This window comes from Vidua macroura, chromosome 13, assembly GCF_024509145.1.
Source record: "Vidua macroura isolate BioBank_ID:100142 chromosome 13, ASM2450914v1, whole genome shotgun sequence".
Classification (NCBI taxonomy): domain Eukaryota; kingdom Metazoa; phylum Chordata; class Aves; order Passeriformes; family Viduidae; genus Vidua; species Vidua macroura.
In genome coordinates, this window is record NC_071583.1 from 2,579,983 (window position 1) to 2,603,516 (window position 23,534).

Below are 23,534 nucleotides of genomic sequence, written 5' to 3' on the forward strand. Positions count from 1 at the left end.
CTGGGAGCTCAAACTCTGTGACAACCACATTTTCTGTCCCAGGCAAGTGCCAACCATAATAATAAGACATTTTTTTAAAGTGCTTTTTAAAATACATTTTTAAAGTTTGCTTTTTTTTTTTTTTTTAACAATACATTAAAAAAAAAGTGCTTTTTTTTTTTTTTTTTTTTTTTTGCTGCCAAGAGGGCAGAGGAGAAAACACCGATTTTTGAAATACCCAGCTGGAGTGGAATTGTGGCAGCAAGATTTCCCTAGGAATGTCAAGTAGGTGCGAATGCAGTGAATTCCAAGAAGTTTTCAATGTTAATTCCTGCTCAACAAAAAAACCACACAAATAAACAGCGATCAATAGGCGCTAAATGAAAAAGAAGTAGCAAATCAATAATCCCAGACGTTTTATTTTCCAGCTTCTGCAAACAATGGGAAGGATGATCAGCCTCTGATTACGTGGAAGTCTCAAATATCAGTCACAGCACTTAAAAGTTTGTGGGCAAGATTTCATCCGTGTCAGGGTGTTGGCCCAGGTTTTCATGTCGAAATAAAGTAGAGTTAATTATTTAGGGTATTTTTGTTTGGTTGGTTTGGGGTTTTTGATTTTTTTTTTTTTTTTTTTAGGTTTTTTTTTTGTTTGGTTGGGTTTTTTTGGGTTTTTTTTTTCCTTTCTTTTTTTTTTTTCTTTTGTTTTTATTTGCATTTCCAAGGTCCGATTTCTATAAAAAAAAATTTCTCATTTCTGCTAGTGGAAAATTAGACTTCAGCTGGGTTTCTCCCTATTTCATATAAGATGTAGATGATCCTTGAGGTCCTTTCTAACCCAAACCCTTCAGTGATTCCATGATTTTGTGGCTATAATAAAATCTAAGCTTTCAAGTATCAGTTCTTTAACTGAAGTATTGGTGTACTGGAGATAAAAAGGGAGCGAATTTGGCTCTCAACTTCCAAAAAATCCATGTTGGTAACTCTAAAATGGGGAATCTCAAAATTCAGCTTCTCTGGGCAACCTGTGCCAGGGCCTCAACCCTGTTTAGGGAACAATTTATCTCTAAAATCTGATCTAAACCTACTCTTTGTTTAAGCAGTACTTAAAACCAGCGATTTTCCTTGAAAATTTTGTGCTTCAATAAAGTGTTTCAGTAATATATTCTTGTGCCTTCTTAAGTTTAATGTCTTTATACTGAAATTTGCCATTGTTGACAATAGAAAATGCTCAAAATATTTGCCATGCTTAATCACCTGCTAATTTCAACTTCTTGGCAGTGATAATAAAGCAAAATTGAATTGTCTTTGAAGCTGTTGCAACAAAAAAAAGTGAAAAAAAAAAAAAAAATCATGGCTTCTAAAGTACCAGGATGTTATTTTAAAAAGTTAATGAGCGTTTTGTGCTGGGAGATAAAATAGTTTGATATGAAACAGGAAGAAATCATGCAAAATTTAAATAAAAGGGAAAAAAATAATGTAAAGCAACTAATTGAAAAGATTGGGAAGCAATAATTATTTAAACCAGCATAAAAATAGACAAGGCCTTTCAGACTAAAGAATTTAGACTCTAGAACCATATAGAAAACACAAAACTCTGGTGAATTCACACCCATGAACTGCAGCATCTCCACCTCACTCCAGGAACCATAAATAACATTTCCCTGACAGTGAAATCAATGCAGGCTCCAATCTCAAAGTGCATCCTCAAAGCAGCACCTGAGCTCTCACCTCTTCTCCACCACATCCACGCACTCAGGGGAATTCCACAGAGGGGTTTTGCTGGGAGATGGAGGACAGTGAGGGAGATTCTAATGTTGGGTGAGTCTAGCCCGTGGTAGGGAATGCTGGACATAATTCCCGGTCTCCAGGTTTGGGGTGGAGTCCTTGGGGAATGTGAGTGGCACTGGTGTCCAGCCAGGACAAAGCTCTGAGGTGGGTTTATGTCTGTCTGGTGGAAAGCTTCAGACCCCCCCACATTCCCTAAATGTAATGGAGAATCTTCAGGGCACGAGGTTCCCTTTTTTCTGGCTCTGCTCCACCAGGGGTGCTTGTTGTTCATTGATGTTGGGGAATGAGCTGAACCTCCTGGCACCCCACAGCATGGAAACAAATTTCTTCAAACATCACTGCTGCCTCTCCTGGGAGTATCAGCCATGTCCTGCCACAGCCTTGCAAGTCCTTTACAGAAATGCAGCTTTTTATTTCCCCAAACCATGAAAACCTCCACGCTGTCTAAGGGACACCCAATTATTATCATTGTCCGACTCATCAGCACATCTCCAAATGCTTCTGGTTGTTCAGGGAAGCCTGAACATTTCCAGGCTGGACTAGTTCATCTCCACATTTTTGCTGTTAGAAATAGCAAAGATGTCACTTGTCCTAAAATATATGGTGTGCTGTTCCATCCCTAAAGGTGCTGTTATGCCAACAATAAATCTGCGAGACGCTGCAGGCAGAGTGTGGGATGTGCTGCATTCAATATTCATCCTGCTGTGACCCAGAGGAGGATCAGGACACTTTGCATCGGGAAATGTCTCTCTCTAATTTAACAGTTTCAAAATGATGGGCCAAAAACCCAGCCCGGGAGGTCGGGGTTGCATCTTGGACTGGTTTGGAGGCAAGGAGCCAAAGGGCCGTGTAAAAATACAGTTGATGCCTCATTTCCAAATTCAGGTCAGACTGGCTTGGGATATTTCTGTTGTCCACAGCCTGATAGAATTCACTGCCATTCTGCTTTTTCCTTGTCTTTAATCCTGGAAATCCTCTTTGCTCCCACCTGGGGCCAAGACCATCAGCAGAACAAAGGACAGTGACAAAGGCCACCTCTCCATGCATGGATTTATTAGAAGAGAAGAAGCCACCAGGAATCAGGTCAAAGAGGAGCCATTTCCCTTTAGGAACAGGAAGGACACAGAAAATTGGGATCAGCTGTCCAGGAGGAAGACAGACCCTTGAAATGATCAGAAGGTAATTCCTTATTGACCCAGGAGAGAATGGAGGGACCAGAGAGAGAGAGGTGAGGAAATTTCCTCCAACCTGTTGGAGAACCTGACCTGGCACCTACACCCACAGAACAGCCTGAGGTGCATCTGATGGATGCTTAGGGCAGAAATATGATATTTAAAATGAAAATAAAATCCTGTCTCATTAAGATATTCTGGGCAACTTGCACAACAACTCCAGAGGAAGCAGCACAATCCAGGAGCAGCCATAGGAGTAAAACCTGAGAGAGTTTTGTTGTGAAGAGACAATTATTTTATTTTATTGAGCACTTTGGACAGGTCTGTTCATTTCAACTTCCCAAAATCCTGCCTACATCTTTAATCCAGAAAGGGAAGGCTCTTTCCTAACATATTCATATCAAGTAAAGTTTAAATCTCAATGATGTCAGGAGATGGTTGTTGTACATCCCTATAGCAAGTACACAGAATTTAAAGTAATGATCTCTGAGTTTATCTTCATCACCCTTCTTGCCTCTGGTGCTCTGCTTAGATCAGATTATCTCATTTAAATAGCAATGGGTTATGAAAAAAAAAAAAAAAAATCTAATCTGTTCCCTCGCTGTGTCACTGTGCATGCATTACCTTATTTTATTTTGTCCCCTAAGGCACTGCAAGAAAACCCTAAAGACCCTCGTGGAGACACATCAAAAAGCTTTGCTGGAAAATAAGAGTTGGAGGGAACATTATTCTTTACACGATTTTTTGCCTATAAAGAGAATATAGAGGGCACTTTGATTTTTTGAGTAATTGAATTGCCATTTTTTGGGGGTAATAATATCCAGTTCTTCTGCACAGCACATTTAATCCTGAGATTTAAAATTAATTTATAGGTCAAAATCATTTTCATTCGACATGTCAGGTAGAATTGAGGTAGAGACAAGGAGGAAATGAGTGACCAATGCCATCCAACACCCTGAATTACCTTTCCATCCCCAGCCCACAAAACTGCTCTGCTCAGCATCAGGGCTGGTTCCTCCCCTTCCCACTCATTTCTATTATTCCTAAATTGATGTGAACCTTCCATGTGATAAATCAGAGAAGTTTTGCCATAAGTGCAGTTTGACTGTTACCATCAGGCATATTTCAGAATGTCATGGAGTGAAAATCAGCGCAGCTCTGCTGAAATCAATGGAGTTAATTTATACCCAGGAATAAATTAATTTATCCCAGTGAAGTCAGTGGGAGCTTTTGCTGTTCCTTTAATTGAGAGCAGGAGCAGGACAAAAGTGCCGTTGTGAGCTACTCTTGGTGCCTGGGAATATGGAAAATTTGCATTTTTAGCTATTTTTAAGTCTTTAAAAGCTGAACATGTTCATCTAAAAGTGAGCTCCCAGTACCTTTTAACTCAGGTTTAAAGCCCAGCACTGGGCTTGTTAAAGATGATCCTCTGGCAAGAATGATGAAGATGACAAAAGGTTTCAAAAATGAAAGCTTGGGGGAAAAATAAAAAAAAAAAAAAAAAGGAAGGAAAAGGTTCTTTTTGGAGATACAAATAATGGGTGTAAGAATATCTTGTCCCTCATGCAGCTGCCCTGCTCCTCTAGCAATTCAGATTCCAGGGCCACCATCAATTTCCTTGAGAAATCAAGGAATTACAGGGGAATCCTGTGCTCTGAAAGACTGGTACAAGTGCTTTACTCAGAGTAGTAAAGGAGGGAAGGATCTGTGAGAGGTACCCAAGAGGGCTGAGTGGGGCAATGAGGAATTAAAGGGAAGATTTAGGTCCTAAACACATGGTTGTTGAGATGAGTTCAGCAAAGCTGGGCTTAATTGAGCGACTGCTCACTTGAAATATTTTATATATCACAATATTTTATATACTCCAAGATTCTTAGTCCTTAATGTGCTGGTTGTTTGTTACTGAAATAGCAACTTGATATTGATTTAACAGACAGTCTGATCCTGAGATTTGCTTTTTTTTTTATCCTGAGGTTTACATTTCACATTTAGATAAAACAGCATCGAGGTTCATTTAAATTGTATTTTAAAATGGTACTGAAGTCTGCCCTCTGCTCTGTTTCTTCACTTCAAACAGCTGCTGACTCATGCACTACATAATTAATTTAAGTATCATTTGAGGTTACTTTAATACAATTTCCTTGTAAGTACATGAGTAATATCCTGGCTATTTAGAGTTCAATACATTAATTGGAGACAAAGTCAGTTGTCATGGTTTCTATCACAGCCAAGTGTGAAGGGTCAGTCCATCCCCAAATTCATTAGAACCACAAAGAGTTCAGTTCCCACTCGGTGCCTGTTTGGAGATGAGGCTGTAATGAGCCACATGAGTTAATCCCATTTTTATGGCTCTGTGAAGCAGGATTGTCAAGTTATATGCTTTTAATTAGAAGAAAGGTTCGGATCAGGAATGAACTCAGAATGCCAAACCTCACTGTGAGCAATGCCCAGCCAGGCAGCAAAGAACATTTTACCTCACAATATGTTACAAACTGTTGATATTTTCAATAAACACAGGGGATATTCAGGAAGGAGAAAGGAGGTGAGGCATTCCTGCTCCCTCCAAGCACTTTTTGTCCTCTGATCCCAGCCTGAGGAGGGTCAGGATGCCCAGGGTGGGCGGATGAGGGTCCATCACCACTCCAGCAGGAGGCAAAGAAGGAATGTTTGCACTTGCTTTGGGCTTTAAGCCAGATTTTCTCTCCTCTTTGTGCATTTATATTGATAGTCCTTATGATTCTCACCCATTGTTGGACTTCATAAATAAACACTTTAATTTGCCTTTCAGTTAACTGTGATTTAAAGACACTTCACTCGCATGGAAGCACTTGAAGGGTGTGATATGAAATGTGGAACCAAAACCATTAATTCAGTGCTCCCAAACTGGTCTGGTTTTCAATCCAGCTTCATTTCCTGATATTGTGGCCAAGAAACGTTTTCATGATGTTGTCACCCAAGTAACAATTGCTTTTCTTTCTCACTGTTACAGCTTAGACTATTTTTTAAAGCTGTTACCCGGATTCCAGCTTTCTTATGATCTTGAAAAGTGTTTTTCTGGTTCAAAGGCAGCACCTGGAGTTGTTTAAAATTAAAGCATGTCCTAATGAAAAGCTCCTTAGTCACTTGTTCCTACAAAAAAGGGCTGTTAATTTTGGTAATTGCTTCTCCTTTCTCCAGGAACTATGACACTGACAGAGATTTATCAATCACAAACACTAATAGTGGAACATTTTACCTGTGCTGCAGCTCATGAATGGCAGCAGACTTATTAGTTTCCATAGCAACACCATCTCCACTTTCCAAGGTCAAAAATTCCTCCCATCCAATCAGTGGAAGAAAGTAAAGTGTGTCTTCCTGTGACTACCTGGATATTCTGCAAAAACAGGAAGAGATATTGGGCAATTAAAGTACAGACTCCAAATAAGGACCCCAAATTTCCCCAGGTAAAATCACGTTCTGCTGCACCGTTTGGAGACTCAGACACCACAAATGCAATAGGATAGGCTCATCCTGGCACAAAAATAATTCCAAAATGAGACAAAGTTGGAATGAAAATCATAGATAATGTTGGGGTTCCTCCCATCCACTCCATGAGGCACAGAGTTCTCTTGGATGGGAGGGAGTTTCTCCAAGTAGGAAAGAAAAATCTGCCTGTGGTCCCTCTGCCAGTCAGTGTTGGGATGGAAGAAAATGAAAGTGTTTGGAAAAATGAGCTTTTCCCAACTCCTAAATGTTCATCAAATATTAAGATATTTCTTGTTCTACCACAGGGAGCCCCTCTCCATGGAGCCAGGCTGGGAGAGCTGGGGGAGCTCACCTGGAGAGGAGAAGCTCCAGGGAGAGCTCAGAGCCCTGCCAGGGGCTCCAGGAGAGCTGCAGAGGGACTGGGGACAAGGCCTGGAGGGACAGGACACAGGGAATGGCTTCACTGCCAGAGGGCAGGGCTGGATGGGAGATTGGGAAGGAATTCCTGGCTGGGATGGAATTCCCAGAGCAGCTGTGGCTGCCCCTGGATCCCTGGCAGTGCCCAAGGCCAGGTTGGACACTTGGAGCAGCCTGGGACAGTGGGAGGTGTCCCTGCCATGGCAGGGGTGGCACTGGGTGGGATTTAGGGTCCCTCCCAACCCAAACCAGTCTGGGATTCCAAGATTCCATCGTGGTTTGGTTCTGATCCCAGCCAGGATCCTTTGGTGAATGTGTTGTATCCTGATACAAAACAACTGATCTCCCAGGAGAGGAGAAGGGATCACAATGTCACACACACCCCAGGTAAAAAGGAAAAAAAAAACACATTTTGTGTGTGAAGTTTGATCCTTCAGAACTGAACCATTCTGTAAGGATTTACAAAACAATTTCCTCTAATTTCCTTTGACATTTCAGTCAACAGACGATGAATTAAGCCAGGAAAAAGTATCTCTTTGGCCTATACTCCCAAAGGGCAAACGAGTGATTTATTGTTGGGCATCAGCTCATAAAGCAGCTGAAACCAGAAATCACTTAATAAAATGAGTTTACAAAATTGTAAAATCATTCCAAACCTTTTAAGTACTGAAAATTTTCCACTGAGAAATTACAATTATGAGGCACACTTATGGATCCATATTCTCTTCTCACTTGTCTCATTTTTCACAGCAGTGTGAAAAGATCTCATCCAGGGTTGCCCTGGAACTTATTGCTGATAGGAGTGACAGAGATATTTTTTTAGAAAATTAAGAAAGCCAAATCTTCTGGAAGCCATCCCACTTCTCTAAGGGACTTCATTTTGTTAATATTTTCTATAAGCTTCACCTAAGAAATGCAGGAGGTCTCAAGGGAGACACTTAGAATCCCAAGGAATGATCAAAACTTGACAAGCTTCTAAATTTTGGAAAAAAAGGATGGAAAAACCCCAGAGTTTCTTTTAGCCTTTCATGATGTCCTACTTCGCACACAGCTGTGATCTATTGAAGAACATTTGCAAAATTTATAAGTGTTTGAAAGGAAAAGGATTAAAAAGTATTAAATTATAATTCTGTCGGAGTAGAAACAGAGAAGGATGAGCTGCGTTGAACCTTTATATATCAACCCTGCTCCAAGCAGCAGCAACTGCCCCTGAACACCCTCAGTCAATATTTCCTTTCTTTTTTAATACTTTTGGGTGCTTTTTTAGAGCACTTGCCTTCAGTTCAGGTTCCACTCCAGCCCCTCCTTTAAACCACCTGGCGATACTGAAGGTAGGCATTGATTATTTCTGCTTCAGTGGAAAACCTGGTGCTTTTCCTTATTGAATCACATCATATTTATTTCACACCCTTTCTCCTGCTTGTCAATATTTGTCTTGAAGCTCATGTACATATCTGTGATATCTGAGACAAAAAAAAAAGCTGCTTTAAATTTGTTTTCCCTTGTCCTTCCTGAACAGAATGTATCCCTTCAGATCAAAAAATGTAAGTTAGGATTTTAATTAATCACTTAAATGTAATCTAATCCCTCCTGTATTAATTTTGTGACTTTACCTGTCCCAGTTTTAGATTGGTTTTTTTTTTCCCTGGAGGAGGGAGAAGATTCCCCAGGCACCCAGGGCCGGTGTGTGCAGCAGCAGCACAGGGTGAGGAGGCTCAAATTGCCCATTGGCTGACAAATCATCCTGGTGGGTGCCAAGTTGGCTGTTAGCAGATAACAACCAGCGTTTGTCTGCAATTTATCCCCTTTTGCTGAAGTTATTGCCACCAATTCTGCACATTCCCACGTGTTTTCCTTGGCATTTCTATTTGGATTCCCCTCCTGTGCTGGGTATTTCTCTGTGGTTGTTTTCTTGGACAGGGAACACGTCCCAGTGTTGGTCCCACCCAACTTCTTTTCCTCAAGATCTATCAAATATATTCAGTTTCTGGTCCTTCCACATTTGGGTGTGTGAGTTATTTAGTGCAGAAATCCCCTCTAAAGGCGCAGGAGTTGCCAAAGAAAATTGTGAATGGACTTAGACCATCCAGACTTACTCACATGCTTCCTGATATTCCAAACAAAAAATAACCAATAAAAGCCAAATAACTGCCCAGACCCTGCCTTTTCCAAGAGGACAGATCCTTTTTTTTTTTTTTTTTTTTTTTTTTTTTTTGCAAGGAAATATCCTTTTGAAACCCTCCCTGCTTTCTATTCTCCTCTTGTTGGGTTCTGGATGAGTCTTTTGGAACCCTGAAACAAGAACCTGCAGCTGCCAATATCCAGAATAAACAACCCAAACTCTTTGTATTCATACAAGGTATTGATCAATCCCCAAAACTGTAATTCTTCTGCTCCTAGGAGTGCAAATTATGGGGCATTATTTTAAATACACACACACACACACATACACACACATTTCCTTGAAGTTACCCAACTGTTTTATTCCCTTCCCTCTGACAAACACAAGGACTGAGCTGGCGAGCAGGCACTTAATATTTTTTACAACATCTTTCCAACAGCTGCTTCCATGGGATTATTTACTGTCAAACTAAATCAAGAATAAATGAAAAAACTGAAATATTTATAGCATAAGAAAAAATCTGGTTCAGACCAGAAATCCCAGACTGGTGTTAGATCAAGAAATGTAACAAGATAAATTCTGCCATCATACCCTTTGTTTTCTGGATGTGCTGCTATCACTTATTCTAATTGTTATGCCATGATTTGAGCAGAGAGATGGATGGAGAACAAAATATGTTAAATATGGTCATGGGGGAAACATTACATTTCCCCCTAAAAATCCTGATTATGTGTCCATTTGTCAGCAGGATGTAATTTATACAAATATGTTTGTTACAGAAGGAGGCAACATCATTTTTTGTTGTTTTCCCATTAGAGAAAACAAGTCCATAGGAAAGAACTCAGACCTCAGATAATTTATACCTGTCATTTTCACTTCTGATCCGTGGGGAAAGGAGAGATGTCTGCTCCTGGGACATCCAAATGTGTGGGACACACAGGGATATACAGGTGAAAAAATAGAAAAAGGTGGATAAAATACCCAGGTCAGCAATGGCTCTGTGTGGATGAGTTGTGCAGCTCCTGCTTCTCCTTGCAGACACTCTGGGTAATAGTGGAAACAAAGTACACAAAACTATTGCTGTCATCAAACATTCCCTCCTGGACTTCTGGGATATTGAAAAATTCAGTCTAAAAGTGGGATTTGAGTGTTGACTTTTCACTTAGCACACGGAGGGAAAGGCTGTCTTGTGGTGTGGCTGGAGGTTGCAGTTGTACAGATATTTTCCTTGCAATTTAGAAGGGAATAGGCTATGGATTCATTTATTAATTAAACTAATTAATAAATGAATCTGACATACATTTAACACATTAACCTAAGTGCCAATGTCTCGTTTTTGCTGAGCCCAAGCTGGTGCCGAGGCTTTGGTTTCCAAGACCCTTAATTCCCTTAATTTCCACAACCACTTATTTTTTGAGTAACAAAACATTTACAAGACCAAATCTGTGACAAAATACAAAACGCTCTTCTGGTGTCATCTGAATTTTCATGGAAATAGGCCCCATTTCCCACTTCTACCACAATTTGCTGTTAAGTTTTCTGCAAGCAAAAGTTGGTTCAGGTGGCGATGTGACATTGAACTGGGGTAAAACCTGTCAGGCCCTGGGAATGATGAGATTTTGCTCTCAGCTAAATTCCAGCAAATTGACATTTTTACCCATGGCAAAATGTAGCTGTGTTTGCAGAAAGAGCAACTTTTTGACCTGGTGGGAAAAAAAAAAAAAAAAAAATAACAACAGGGATTTGGAGCCAAATTCCACAGTGGTGCTGGTGGAGGAGCTTCACCCCAGGTTTATTGGTGCAACCACCTATAGAATGAGATCTGCCTGGCAGAAGTAAGGAATGGAAATGTGGAGAGAAAGGCTCTAATCCAGGCAGTGCATGCACAGCCTTTTTATCCTGCAGCCTCAGCTTTCCCTCCCACCAGCTTCCACACATCTCTATTATCTTTTGAATTTGGCCTTCCACACTTCTGTATTCCTCATGTGCCAGGAAATAAGCTGAGTCTGTCCCAGCCAGGCTTGCATTCCTGGCACACCATTGCTCCTGATCTCTCCATTGTCTCCTGAGCACCTGCTTCCAAGGCATCGAATGTGAATTTTCTCATGAATGCCAATGATATACAGCTACATTTTTCTTTTCAAACTTTTTATCCCTGAGGCGCTTTCTGCACTCACACTATTTTCCAGATATCCATAACAGAGTGAATAGCAAACACTTGCAACTACCAGAGCAGGAGCAGAAGCGACCACTTTTCCAGGCTCCAGCAAGATTTACGTATGCTGTTGGAGTTCTCACTGCTTATTTAGAATTATTGAACCATATTTTGAGGGAGAAAAGCACCCTGTGCTATTTAACAAAGGTTTCCGATACCGATCATTCTTGTTTTTCCTCTTTCACAAAAGGATTTGGATTTTCATTTGGTTTTCACTCCTGACTGCTATTGCTTACTTTTCCTAGGGAAACTGAAAATATTGTGGCTCATTTGCAATTCAAATTCAACGCATAAAGCCTTCGGGGAGGGTTTAAATCTTGTGTTTTCAAAACATTTTCCTAACTCCCAGCAAACAGCTCGTTGGGTTTCAGATGACATTGAGATCCTACATGGTGGGACATTACAGAGGCTTTTGATGTCTTAAACTCCCCAAATTAAGACATCTGAGGAGAAATGGGCCGGACTTTGCTCTCTGATGAGGCCTCACTCACCTCCCCAAATGGATTCACCAGCATTGAAATGGGTCTGGCACAGGGAATTTGTGGATGAACATCCCTGGAAATGTCCAAGGCCAGGTTGGACTTTGGGGCTTGGAGCAGCCTGGGATAATGGAAGTTATGCCTCAGGTTTGAGCTTTTCTATTTTTCACATTCTGTGCTGCTTTAGGGTGTGGGTCTGAGCTTCACATCAGGGCATGGTGAGCTCTGTGCACAGAGCAGGGAGACAAAACATTTCCTGCTCCAGCTGGGCACCAAGGACAAATGATCCAAATCTCAGCCCCAGGAGCACAAACAGCGTGGGCTGGAGAGAGAAAAACAAGCAGGATGGGAGTGCCTGGGCTAAAGCTGGAATGGGACAATGAACTGCAAGGTGCAAATGGAGCAGAGCTGATCCCAGTGAGAGCCCCCGGGAGCGCTCGTGCATTTTGGGACCATTTTGGTTCCTCTTGGCTGCAGCCCTGGCTGGGCTCTGGTGCTGCCCAAGGTGGATCCATGGAGGAGATCCTTTGAATAAATCCCTGCTTTATTCTGTGACTCTGCCCAGCCTCTGCTCCAGGGCAGCCTGCACAAGGCACCAGAAGTGTCCCTGTCCATGGCAGGGGTGGCACTGGAGGAGCTTTATGGTCCCTTCCAACCCAACCCATTCCATGATTCTAAGCATCTTTGTAAGGATTCACACATTCTTTAACAATCAAGTACAAGACAGAGCAAGATTTAAATATCTGTAAAATTATTTTGATTTTTTTCCTGTGTTTTTATCTTCACAGCACCAAATGGGGAGCTTAAAGCAGGATGCTGAAAAAGAGAAACTCCTCTGCCATCAGTGCACTGCAGAACGTGTCCATGTGCTTCAGGATCCTGCTGGAACTGCTGGAAAGGTCCCAGGGAGTTCCACTCTTTCATTCATCCGTTCTTTCAGGAGTATCTGAACAGGTCCAGTGCAGCAGCCAAACACTGTGTGGGCATTCCCAGCTGTAAATAACCCTGTCTCAGCAGGCAAGAGCCAATGAGAGAATTTGCTGTACTTAACCCAAACACAAAGACTGAAAGGTAGAAACCCCAGTGGGCTGTGCTGTTGACAAATCAGCATTAAAATGTCTTTCAACAGCAAAGTGCTTAAGTGATAATGAATATAACAGAGAATATCCCAGCTCCCGTGCTGAACCCAGGTGCAGTTATCTCATACAACCACATTTGGAGCTGTATTTTGACACTCTTTTTAAAAATTTATACACTATGCAGTGCCAGTAATCAGCCTGAAAGGGCTGATTGCTCATTCTTTGGTTAAAAAAGGGCTGCTCTCATTTTAATCCCTAAATATGTGGGAATGCACCCTCAGCACCTGTGTGAAATCTGCCCTGGAAGTGTTGGTGGGATGAAAAGATCACTTCAGCCCTCAGAGAACTGTGGGAACTACAGCAGAGAATGGTTTCCATGTGAAATGGAATTTAGAAGTTTTCATGATAAAGGTAATTTCCAACAATAAGAAGATTCTCTCCCAATCATTTAATACAGTCTGCAACAATTACTGAGCCAACATTGAGATGGAAAAAATCTGATAAAAAGGCTTCCAAGGCCTGGCTGAAATGTAAGTGTGGATCAATTTTCAATACAATACACTAAGAAATACAGTTTTTGAAGAGATCAGAAAGTGTTATATCTACCAAATCTGACAATATCACTTTTGAACCAATTCTCACATTTCTTTTAACATGTTCACAAACACTAAAGCTGCAGATCTTGATGGCACTCAAGCACTGGGAATGAAGAGCACACATTGTTCTTCCCAGGTGAAAAGTTTAATATCTACTTCATATCTGTGAGTAAAAGCTTAAAAAAACCTCCTTCCAAATATTATCAGTGTAATAATGATTAAAAAAATTGATTGCGTTTTGACTGAAGTCAGCAGCAAAATTCCCATTTCTTCAGTAAAAAGAGGATCAAAATGAGAATATCATCAAAAGACAGTGTGCAGGTTTCTTCAGAGATATGGAGGTTAATAAAGGAATTGTTGATAAACTTTTACAATGATATTTTGAAGACTTCATCTCTTTCAAGATCTCGTGCAGCAGTTGTTTCTCTCTGAGCCTGATATCCCAGCAATGCTTTCATTTGTGCCACCCTAAAGGCTCTTATTGGGTGTCTGCAGTTTAATCTTTTGCTTCTTCACATTCAATATCCCAGATCTTTTTATTAAAATCCATATTAAAGGCATTGTGATATCTTTATGGGGCTCTCCTTTCAAATAAACAGCATCTTTATTATTTTTGCTGCTGCACTTCTTACACACCTGGTCCTCCAGCTGGTGGCCTTCACCACACCTTAAAAAAAAAAAAAAAAAAGGCAAGTTCTTTGCCCACTGGACACAGAGAACTCACCAATCCACCAAACTTTCTTCCCAAAGGGAATGTGGAGTTGAGCAAAACATCCCTGGAGTTTTGGAGTTGGAGCAATGCTCTTTTGAACCAGGAGGTTCAAACACCTGCAGAAAGGGGACCAGGGCACCCACCTGCCACTCTTGCCTCAGAAATTTCTGGATTGAGGTTAAGATTTTCCAAAAAAAAAAAAAAAAAAAAAAGAAAAAAAAAAGAAAAAAAGAAGTAAAGAAGTGAAACTGAAGCTAATTTTAGACAAGAAGCTGGAAATCTTCCAGATTATTAACAACTGGCTTTCAGCCTGTCAGGAAGTATTAATAGTACCATGAAAGGAAATTATGGACTGTAGATTTCCCCCGAGAGCTGTCAGGAAATATTTGGAATTTTTAATAGCCTTATACTGCAGTGCAGCAATAAATAAAGTGGCCAGGACTAGTTCTGGCCTGACCTGGGTGGCCACAGATTTAGACCATGATTAGATGGAATTCTCACCAATATAAATAGGAACAAGCAGGGCTGCAACTCCAGGGTGACTTTAAGATTAGCTGAACCATCCATGACCATTATTTTTGCCCAAGATGAAGGCTGTAATCATTTTATTTGCATTTGTGCATGCAGGGGTGTCAGGAGGGAAAGTTAATTTCAAGGCTTATTGTTTAACAAGTAAATGATTCAGTGTGAAATGAGGATCCTTCCCATTCCCTTCCTCCTTGGTGATGCTGTTGCTGTTTATTGCCATCACTTAGAATCACTTGGATAATGAGGAAAAGGAAGAAAATAATCAGTTGGTTTCTGGATGAAATTGGACTTAATTCAGCATAATCTATGTATTTTAAGATAGGGGATACAGCCAAGTGGAATAATCACTGCAGCAAACAGATTGCTTTAATGTCTAGACAGGTTTGAAGATGATCTGGAGATGGGAAGAGGAATACAAATGATTTCCCTCTGCTGCTGGATGAGCTGCTCAAGAGCTGGATGCTGGTGGAATGCAGAAGGAGAGGAGGAAGAGGAGGAAGAGGAGGAAGAGGAGGAAGAGGAGGAAGAGGAGGAAGAGGAGGAAGAGGAGGAAGTCCTTTAAACAACAGCCAAGAAGCAAAGCTGGAGTCTCTAAAGGATCCCCCATGGAAAATCCAGAAGGGTTTGGGTGATCCAAGAGGGAGGAGCAGAGGGATCCCCGAGCACTGGGTGGGTGAAGGGGATGCCCTGAGGGTGCTGCTCCACCCCAGCCAAGCCAGGCAGGAGGAAGGACAAGGACTGGGAATTGGGAAAGTGTGGGAAATGGATTTGTAGAGCTTTGCAAATAAGACCAGGCACTTTGAAGAAATAGAAGTATGAAGGATGCACTGTAGTGGGACCCACGAGGGATAATTTTGGATGATTGGCTTTAAGGCATTTCCAGCATGGTGTGGCTACAGCTGATAGGCCAAAAAACCCTTACAGTGTTTTGTAATTAGGAAAGAGCTGGCTTCTGATTGTGATGGCGTGAATTATAACACCAGTATTGTCTCACCCTTCACATGAGACTGAAAATGGAATAAAAGTTTTTAAAACGCCTCTCAGCTGCCCCATCTCTGGGTCAAAAAAAGACTTAATCCAACAGGAAAACTTCCCTGCCCAAAGTGAACAGAAATTGCACTGTTCTCAATTAAAATTATTGAGTTATTAGGATTTAATAAATATAAATATCCATGTCTTTCTTTAACAACTTTAACATTAACCACTGTTTTGATTTTGAGAAGATGGCTGTGTTTCAGGTCAGGGAGTAACTTATAGACTTTTTTTTTGGTATTTAAATTAGCAATTTGAGAAGAAAACTTGATTATGAGCTGTGCATTTTAGTGTATTGGAGAAGAACATGTCAATGTGAGCTAAATAGAAGTACAACTTCAGAGATTCATTTTATTACAGAGAATGTCTTGGTGCATTTGAAACAAGACTTATCTATTTTTCCCTTTTTCTACATTAAATACATTTTTATTTTTGCTACAAGTTCCATATGAGCATCTAAATTCCCTCAAAGTCACTTCAAAGTCACATGACACAGATCAATTGTATCAAGATGCTTGAAAATCATGATGCAATCCTAGGCCTAAAATGAATTGATTTGTGATTATTTGTTGCTTATTAATTAATTTCTTCTGCAGTTCATGCTCTTTCCTAGAACTCATATATGAGCTGTTTTTACCAGTGGGTAAAAGAAAGAGCTAGAGAGAACCATGAATCCATTTTATGACTTTAATTACTATTAGAGGCCTGCTTTGCACATGGCAGATGATTTGTTAGAAATTGATTTTATTCCTGGATAATTGCCCTGCGCTCCAAACAAGTCACACATGCAGGGATTGATACATTTGCATCTGCTGGATATGCAGCAGACAATTGCTACAAACTCAGAACAGGTTAGAAAAGCAAAATGTTAGCTGCAAGAGTAATCAGGATTTAGGAAAGTTTTCCCTTCCTGGGTACACTAAAGAACTTGAACTTGCTATTCTGGAGGTGTTCTGGGTTTTTAACAGGTCAACAGGGTTGGCTACTCCAGGGTGAGAGTAGGAAAACCTTGACCTTCATGGAAAAATACAAATTTGCACCAGCTGGGAACCAGGACCAAATCTATTTGGAAGAAGAACTCTTTAAATTTATCTGTTTTATGATAAGAATAATAATTTTACTTAGAGTCTCCTAATACACAGAGAGGTATGTTTAGGATGCACTTATTTATGTATGCAGTTATTTAAAAGAAATCAATTCTAAAATTCAAAAACGTGAAGGGCCGTGAAAGGCCAGGACTGGATATAAATATTTAGCAAGCGATTTCTCCTGGCAGTGCATTTTTTTTTTCCCAGAGGCAGAACTTCCTTTTCATTTCTGCTTTGTTTCCTCATCCATTAAACTGGACACTGAAATCTAACAGGATTTTCACCTGTTGCCTTTTAACATCAGCTCTCCAAGGAACCTCTTTTGTCCCCTTCTATTCAGTGCTTTCATTTCCACTCTCTTTATGCACCAAAATGTGTTGTTGGAATGACAGACAATAATTGAGAGGAGACAATGCCAAATAATCTGTTACAACAGAGAAAAGAAAAAGTGAATTAACCACTGCTGCCTCACCCCAGGCCGTTCTGAGGAGCACACACTTGGCAAAGTCCTGATGCAAATGATTTTGCTGCTTAAGTGCCCAAATTACAACGGGGTGCTGGGGAATTATTCCCATTATTCCCTCACCACCAGGGTCCTGAGAACCCAGGAAAAGAGCAGGGAAAACTCAGAGAAATCTCCAGAGGGAAAAATCCTGAGGGTTTGAATGGTGTTTTGTGCCAATTAAAGGGAGCTGGTGAAAATTCCATGTTTAGCTGGTTCTCCCTCCTTTTTCATCCCCCAACTCTGTATTTTCCATTCCACTTTTATATCCTATTTTGGAGTACTTCCCAAGCAGTTCCTGAATCTTTAATCCATTTTGTGTCATTGTGGTGGCACAAAAAGTGAAATTTCTCTGGTTCCATTCCTGCATCAAACTGTTTGTTGTAAACTCTAACCGTTGTTGGTTCAGCAGAATTGAAGAATATCAAAATCTGTCTTTCCACAGTAAAGGACATCTTTCCTCATCTTATCATTCCTTTATCCTTTATCAAAAGCAACTTTTGTCTTTTGGAGTCTCTACTAAGGCACATGATTCCACCAAACCTCTTACAAAGGTTGTCCTTTGTTTTAAGTCAAAACCACCACATTTAGAACAAGAAAAAAAAATGTTCTGTCCCAAGAAATCCATGAGTGCATTCATTATCAAGGAGTCACACTTTCATTTTCCACATCAATAAAACCAAAACAATTCAACATCCCAAATTTCCCCTTCCTTTTTAAAAGTGCCCAAGATAAATTGCCTTCAAAACTGGAGGCTGGCCATTTAACACTGCTAATATTCCAGACAAAAATAAGGATTTGTTCAAGGAAAACATTGAATTTAAAGGGTCTTTGGAATTTAAGCTCCCTGCTTTGGGGTCTGTCTAATGCCAGCTTTGTGGAATGGCTGCTCCATAGCAGAAATTGCTAATTCACATATTTTCAGGTGCATTCTTTGCTGTAGGATCACTCTCGTATCAACTGCAAAAAAAAAAAAGGATTAGGTGTTTTGCTGAATTTGGGCTACATATTAAAAGGAAAAAATAAATCCTTTGAGATAGTTTCATTGGTAAACCTGAACAGTGAAACCCCCATGGTTACATCTTTCCTTCCTCTCTGGTGACTATCTCCACGGGACAAGGATCTAAATATTTAACGATGAAGTTTCCTTTTCCAGTCTTTATTTAAACTCTCAGGAAGCTGTGTGGGTTATGCCCCATTTCAGGGAGGTTCAGACCAGTTTCACACCAGCACCAACACCAGCTCAGAGCCACCTTTGGAGCCTTGGCCAACCTGCTGCTTCCCCAGGACTATCAAATCCATCCCAACAACTGCAGAAAAAAACATTGTAAAAGCCTAATTTTCAGCCTCACATCCCTGCAAAGCTGCTCCATCAGCGAGTTTCTACACATTTCCTTGGAGCTGCAGTGGTAAAATCCCAAAATAGAGTTTAGTCTCTAATGGGCTTAAAAGTGCTTCTGGTTTTGAGGAAGAGACTTTGAGGAGGATCCTGAAGCGAAGTGTCTGCACTTTGTCAAGCTCGTCACACCTTCCCTGGAGTTCTGCTCTTAATAATGCAGATTGTTTCCTGGGATACTGCAGCTCTTCCCCAAGTTCTTGTCATGCCCATGTCTGAGTGTGCTCATAAATTCCTCTAATAACTCCTGCTGGTGTCACTCCGTGTCACTCTGAGCCTTGGCTCGCTCTCCCTCGCAGCCCAGGCTCTGTTACAGGTTCAGCAAGAGTTTAGGAGATTGAATGGAGATGATAAGAGGGAGATGGCCCCGCTTTTCAGTCTTAAAAACATCCATTTACTGGTGCTGATCTAAATAATGGACTATTTCTCTTTTTCCCTTGACACATAAAACAATGTTGTTACCTCATAATGACACAGATCCATTTTTTTCACCAGTTCTATGCTAAGAGCAAAGCACAGATTGTTTCTATTCCTCTCTTGGTCTGCTCCTCTCACAAAAATCTGTCATCCTTCAAGGGAAATAGCAAATTTAGGGGCTGAAGGCATCCACTGCCTTTAGCTTTTCTTTCTTTAACAGGCAAACCAGTCCTCATCAGAGTGCAAGTTCATCACCATGTACTTCAATTCCTCTACCCAGGCAAATCCCACAGCCACAACTGCATTGTGTGGAGGGAAAATCACTCAGGAATTAATGGAGCTAATAAGCAGCATGCAAGGGCTGATCCAGTCCTGGGAAAGAGAAGCACATCCCACTGAATTCAGCAAGATTTAGATCAGCTTCTCAAAGACCTGGAGCTTCACTTAACTTACGAGACAGCCTCAAATTGGCTTTTACTCTGTGTGTATCTCCAGGTCAGTGCACTCATACTTCAAGCAGGACGTACTGAGAAAAAGCTCCTTTTATGTTTGTGTGTTTGGCTCCAAAAAATAAAACATAAAAAAGAAAAGTCACATTTGCTCCCAAGTTTTGCTCCTTTGCTTTGAAATTACACCGGGAAAAATGATGTTGTGTACAGGCCAAAGGATATTGCAGAGAGAAAAGTTGTATTAGAGAAAGAACATCTTAGTCATAAGCACCAGGCATTGCAGTGAATTTCCTCACTAGGGTGGGAATCATTCTTCCTGAGAGGTTTTCCAGCCCTCCTGACCCAAATCACCAAAGCCACGCTGATCTCTATTTGAGCAGCCCCCAGGCTGCTGCTCAGACTTCCTTCCCTTCCCTCCATTACTCACATCCAGCAGGAAATTCCTGCCAGGAAATAAACAGTGTGCAGCTACACCTGAACATCTCTTCTACATTCATTCCCTGTCCCAAGCTTTATACCCTCATCATTTTCTTGGATTATTTTTTATTATATTATTCGGTATTATCAACTGTGACATCCATGTGGCCAACCTGGACAGCTACAGGCTTGATGGAAATAAAAGTTGTCCCTTCAAGAAGATTCCAGGCAGTTTGTTTCTGTTTCCTTTGGTCTCATTAGGCTGCCACCACAAGATTAATGGTTTGGGTTAAGAGTAATTTAGTTTATGGCACAATAGGTATGAAAGGTTATCCCTTCTTATGCCCTCCTCACATAAAACCTCCCTTAAAAAAAGCAAAGTCTTTATGTCTCAATAAACAGAAGCCACAGAGAAATTGTGTAACAAATTACATATTGGATAACCATCTATAAAATTTTATTGGCTTATGAGGTTTGCATTGATTTGAATTTTACCCAAAGCATTATTGCTCCTCCAAAACACTGAAATTAAAGCAAAACAGAAACAGCCATTATGGGGTTTTTAAACAGTGAAGCATCTCTGAAGAATGTAAATTCCTGGGAACAGCCCAGAGATCCCCTCATCCCTTCCCTGTGTGTGGCTCAGAAGAGATCAGCTCTTCCTCCCACTCTCCCAGCTCGTTCCAAGCCCAGCCTGGGCTGGAAGTGCAAAGTTAGGCTGGGCTTCAGAGGAAAGCAGGAGCTTAACCCAAAGCTCTGGGGGCTGACTGGTGCAGTGAGACTTTCCTGGAGGCATCTCTTGCACCTTTTGCTGTCTGTCCATGGCTAGCAAAAGGTACATCAATTGGGGACTTACCCAAATTTGCACCATGACAGGAGAAGCAACCCCCTCAAATGGCCCAAAACTTGAGTGTGGCAGCACTGAAGTGACCTGAGAGTCTCCCTGACACCCTCCTGCATTTATGCAGAGCAAGGTTAATTTTCAGTCTCTCATGCCAGGTCTACAACCACGGCCTAAATAGATTTTAGCTTTATTTCTGATTATTTTTACACATATTTTAGTGCATTTATGCAGAGCGAGGTTAATTTTCAGTCTCTCACACCAGGTCAACAACCATGGCCTAAATAGATTTTAGCTTTATTTCTCATTCTTTTTACACATATTTTAGTGCCCCTTTTCACTTTGCATTTAATAGCTGTATAGCCCATTACAAATGCCTTGTTACCTGTCACACCCTTCATCCCAGCTCATTTATTCTGACCCATCCCCAGCCTGGGCTGTAATTCATCAGAGCCAGGCACTGATTATTGGAGTGGGTAATTGCACGGGCTGTGGCCTGGTGTCTTAGGTTGGAAATGCAAGGTTTAGCTGGGGGTGTTTATTCTATTGCCATCTGCTAAAGCTGGGGCAGTTATCTTCTGTTCATTGGGCAGTTTTCTTCATCTCTTCCACAACCCATCCTCCCTCAAGGAGATATCTGCTGTTAGTGGGCTATTAATTATTAATTATCTTCTGTTCATGGGCCAGTGAGTGCCCCTGCATGGTTGATAAAATTCCATCATCCCACTGGGAGAGGCTCTGCCCAGGGAGCAGGGGTGGCACTGGATCATCCCTAAGGTCCCTCCCACTCTGTGTTCTCTGATTTTATGACCTCACAAACACTTTCTCACCTGCTTTTTGTGTCGCTATTGGACACGAAACGAGTACACAGAAAAAGAGAAAAAAGAGAAAGTTTTATTTCTGACCTCGCAATATCTAGAATTCCAAAAGTGACCATGGATTGGAGGATGAAATTGCCACCTCTCCAACCACACTGGTCAAACCAACAGTCCATCAATTCTCTCCTCCCACAAAGAAGAACGCAAAACAATCATTATTTCCATGAACAGTGCGTGAGAACTCCAGGAGAAATATGTAAACATTATCGTAAGTCTGAAGAAGTTTTATGAGAACCTTAAAACTTTCAAAAGAATTATAAAAGAAAAGTACACACTTCTAAAAATCAGGGCAACACTTTTTGTTCCCCCAAAGTGTTGCTTTTGCCTCTGTGGATTCAAGTGAGAGGTTTTATGATGTACTCATACTTCAGTGAACCCAACAGGGCCCCCTGGTTAGTCAGGCCTGGGGTTTTATTTCTGGGTATTGCTGCTGCTTCCCTGGCTGCTCAACCCACCCCCTCAGCATCTTCCAACAAAGCAGTTTCCCGCTAATTCCTTCCAGGGCTTAGCTGGATTTGGAATCAATCTTGCTGAGAAAGTCAGCCAGACAAAGAGGTAAAATCGTGACAGGCTTAGTCGTTTTTATTTTGCCTGAATCAGTGAGAAAGGTGCTTTTCTCTCAGTTCTTGCACTTCAAACGTAACTCTTATTCTGCTAATTTTTGACAGAAGTTTGATTTTGGGGCTGTCTCAGCTATGTCTTCCAAATCAATCCCCTGAATCCCTAACCCAAAGTTTAATATCATCCATTATTCAACACCTTCAGCAAGAGTAACTTGAAAATGAGTAATCTCTGAGTAAAGCTGTGCAATTAATGCTGAAATACCTCAAGTACAGAGTAATTCCAAATAGCACTCTCCACAGCTTTCCTCACAGCACCCCAAAATACCTCTGAAGTCTCTTATTATCAGGATTTCTCTAAGATTCAGTGGTAGATCCTGGCTCACCTTAGTGGGCATTTTCCATTAAAGTGAAAAAATATTTTTCCTGTAAATTTAATTCCACACCAGCTCTTCTTCCACTGAGTTTTGTCCACCTTGCTCTATCATTTTTATCACTTTTTAATTTGCCATGTCAATTATTCCATGGGTGCTGTTCCCTGTGGTGCCCAGCACCAACCACAGCCTCACCTCACTCTCACTATGGAAGGGCTTTTCACACCCTGGAATTTCCCTTCTCCTTGAGGTATTTTTTGGGCTTCCTTTGGACAAATCTTCCACTTTGGCAGCTTTTTCATTCTTTGTAGCTTCAAGTCTGTGTTTTATTTGCAAACATTGCATTTACTACAATCTAAAGTGGTCATTATTGTTCAGCTGGGCTCACCCCTGTTCTCCTTTCCCTCCCCTCTCTTTCCAGCTGCTTTCCCAACTTATCCAGCGTGTCCAGGCTCACTTATCCCTGCTTGCACTAGATACAGCACAGTCATGCTTCTTCCCCCAAGCTCAGTGTCCTCAGAGGAGTATTTAGGTTAAGAACAGTTTATTCCTGGCTGGAACTGCAGCAATTGTGAGCAGGTTCATAAGGCAGGATTCTCCTTTGCTTCAGGCAGTTGAGTAAAAGCTGAGGTGATGTCTCAGATGGAATCAGACCTGGAGAGGGGCAGCAGAGTGGGATGGAGCAGCCCTGGCACCATGTTTGGGGCATAGCAGCAGCACAGGGGATGGATAATCCTATTAACAGGCAGGAAAAAAAATATGGAGAAGTGGCCAAATGGTGCATTAAACCTCTAGCTCTGTGCTCAGCACACAGGGAACAGGAAGGGAGAGACCTGAGCAGGAGCTGGACTCAGATTCAGGGAGCCCCACCTGAGCAAGGGGCATTTCACAGAAACCCAGGATCTCTGAGCTTGGAAAAGCCCTCTGAGATCATCCAGTCCAGCCTGTGCCTCATCCCCACCTTGTCCCCAGCCCAGAGCACTGAGTGCCACCTCCAGCCCTTCCTTGGACACCTCCAGGGATGGGGG

At 41.4% G+C, this 23,534-nt stretch overlaps 1 protein-coding gene across 1 annotated transcript in view; it reads right to left on the bottom strand.

The window, feature by feature from the left end:
* The window catches only part of LOC128814001 (contactin-6-like), a 125,554-nt gene that overhangs the window by 96,186 nt on the left and 5,834 nt on the right, over positions 1-23,534 (bottom strand). The window contains exon 2 of the mRNA XM_053989503.1: positions 6,175-6,312. Coding sequence (XP_053845478.1) covers positions 6,175-6,229 — 55 coding nt within the window. The 5' untranslated portion in view covers positions 6,230-6,312. The remainder of the gene's footprint in view (positions 1-6,174; positions 6,313-23,534) is intronic.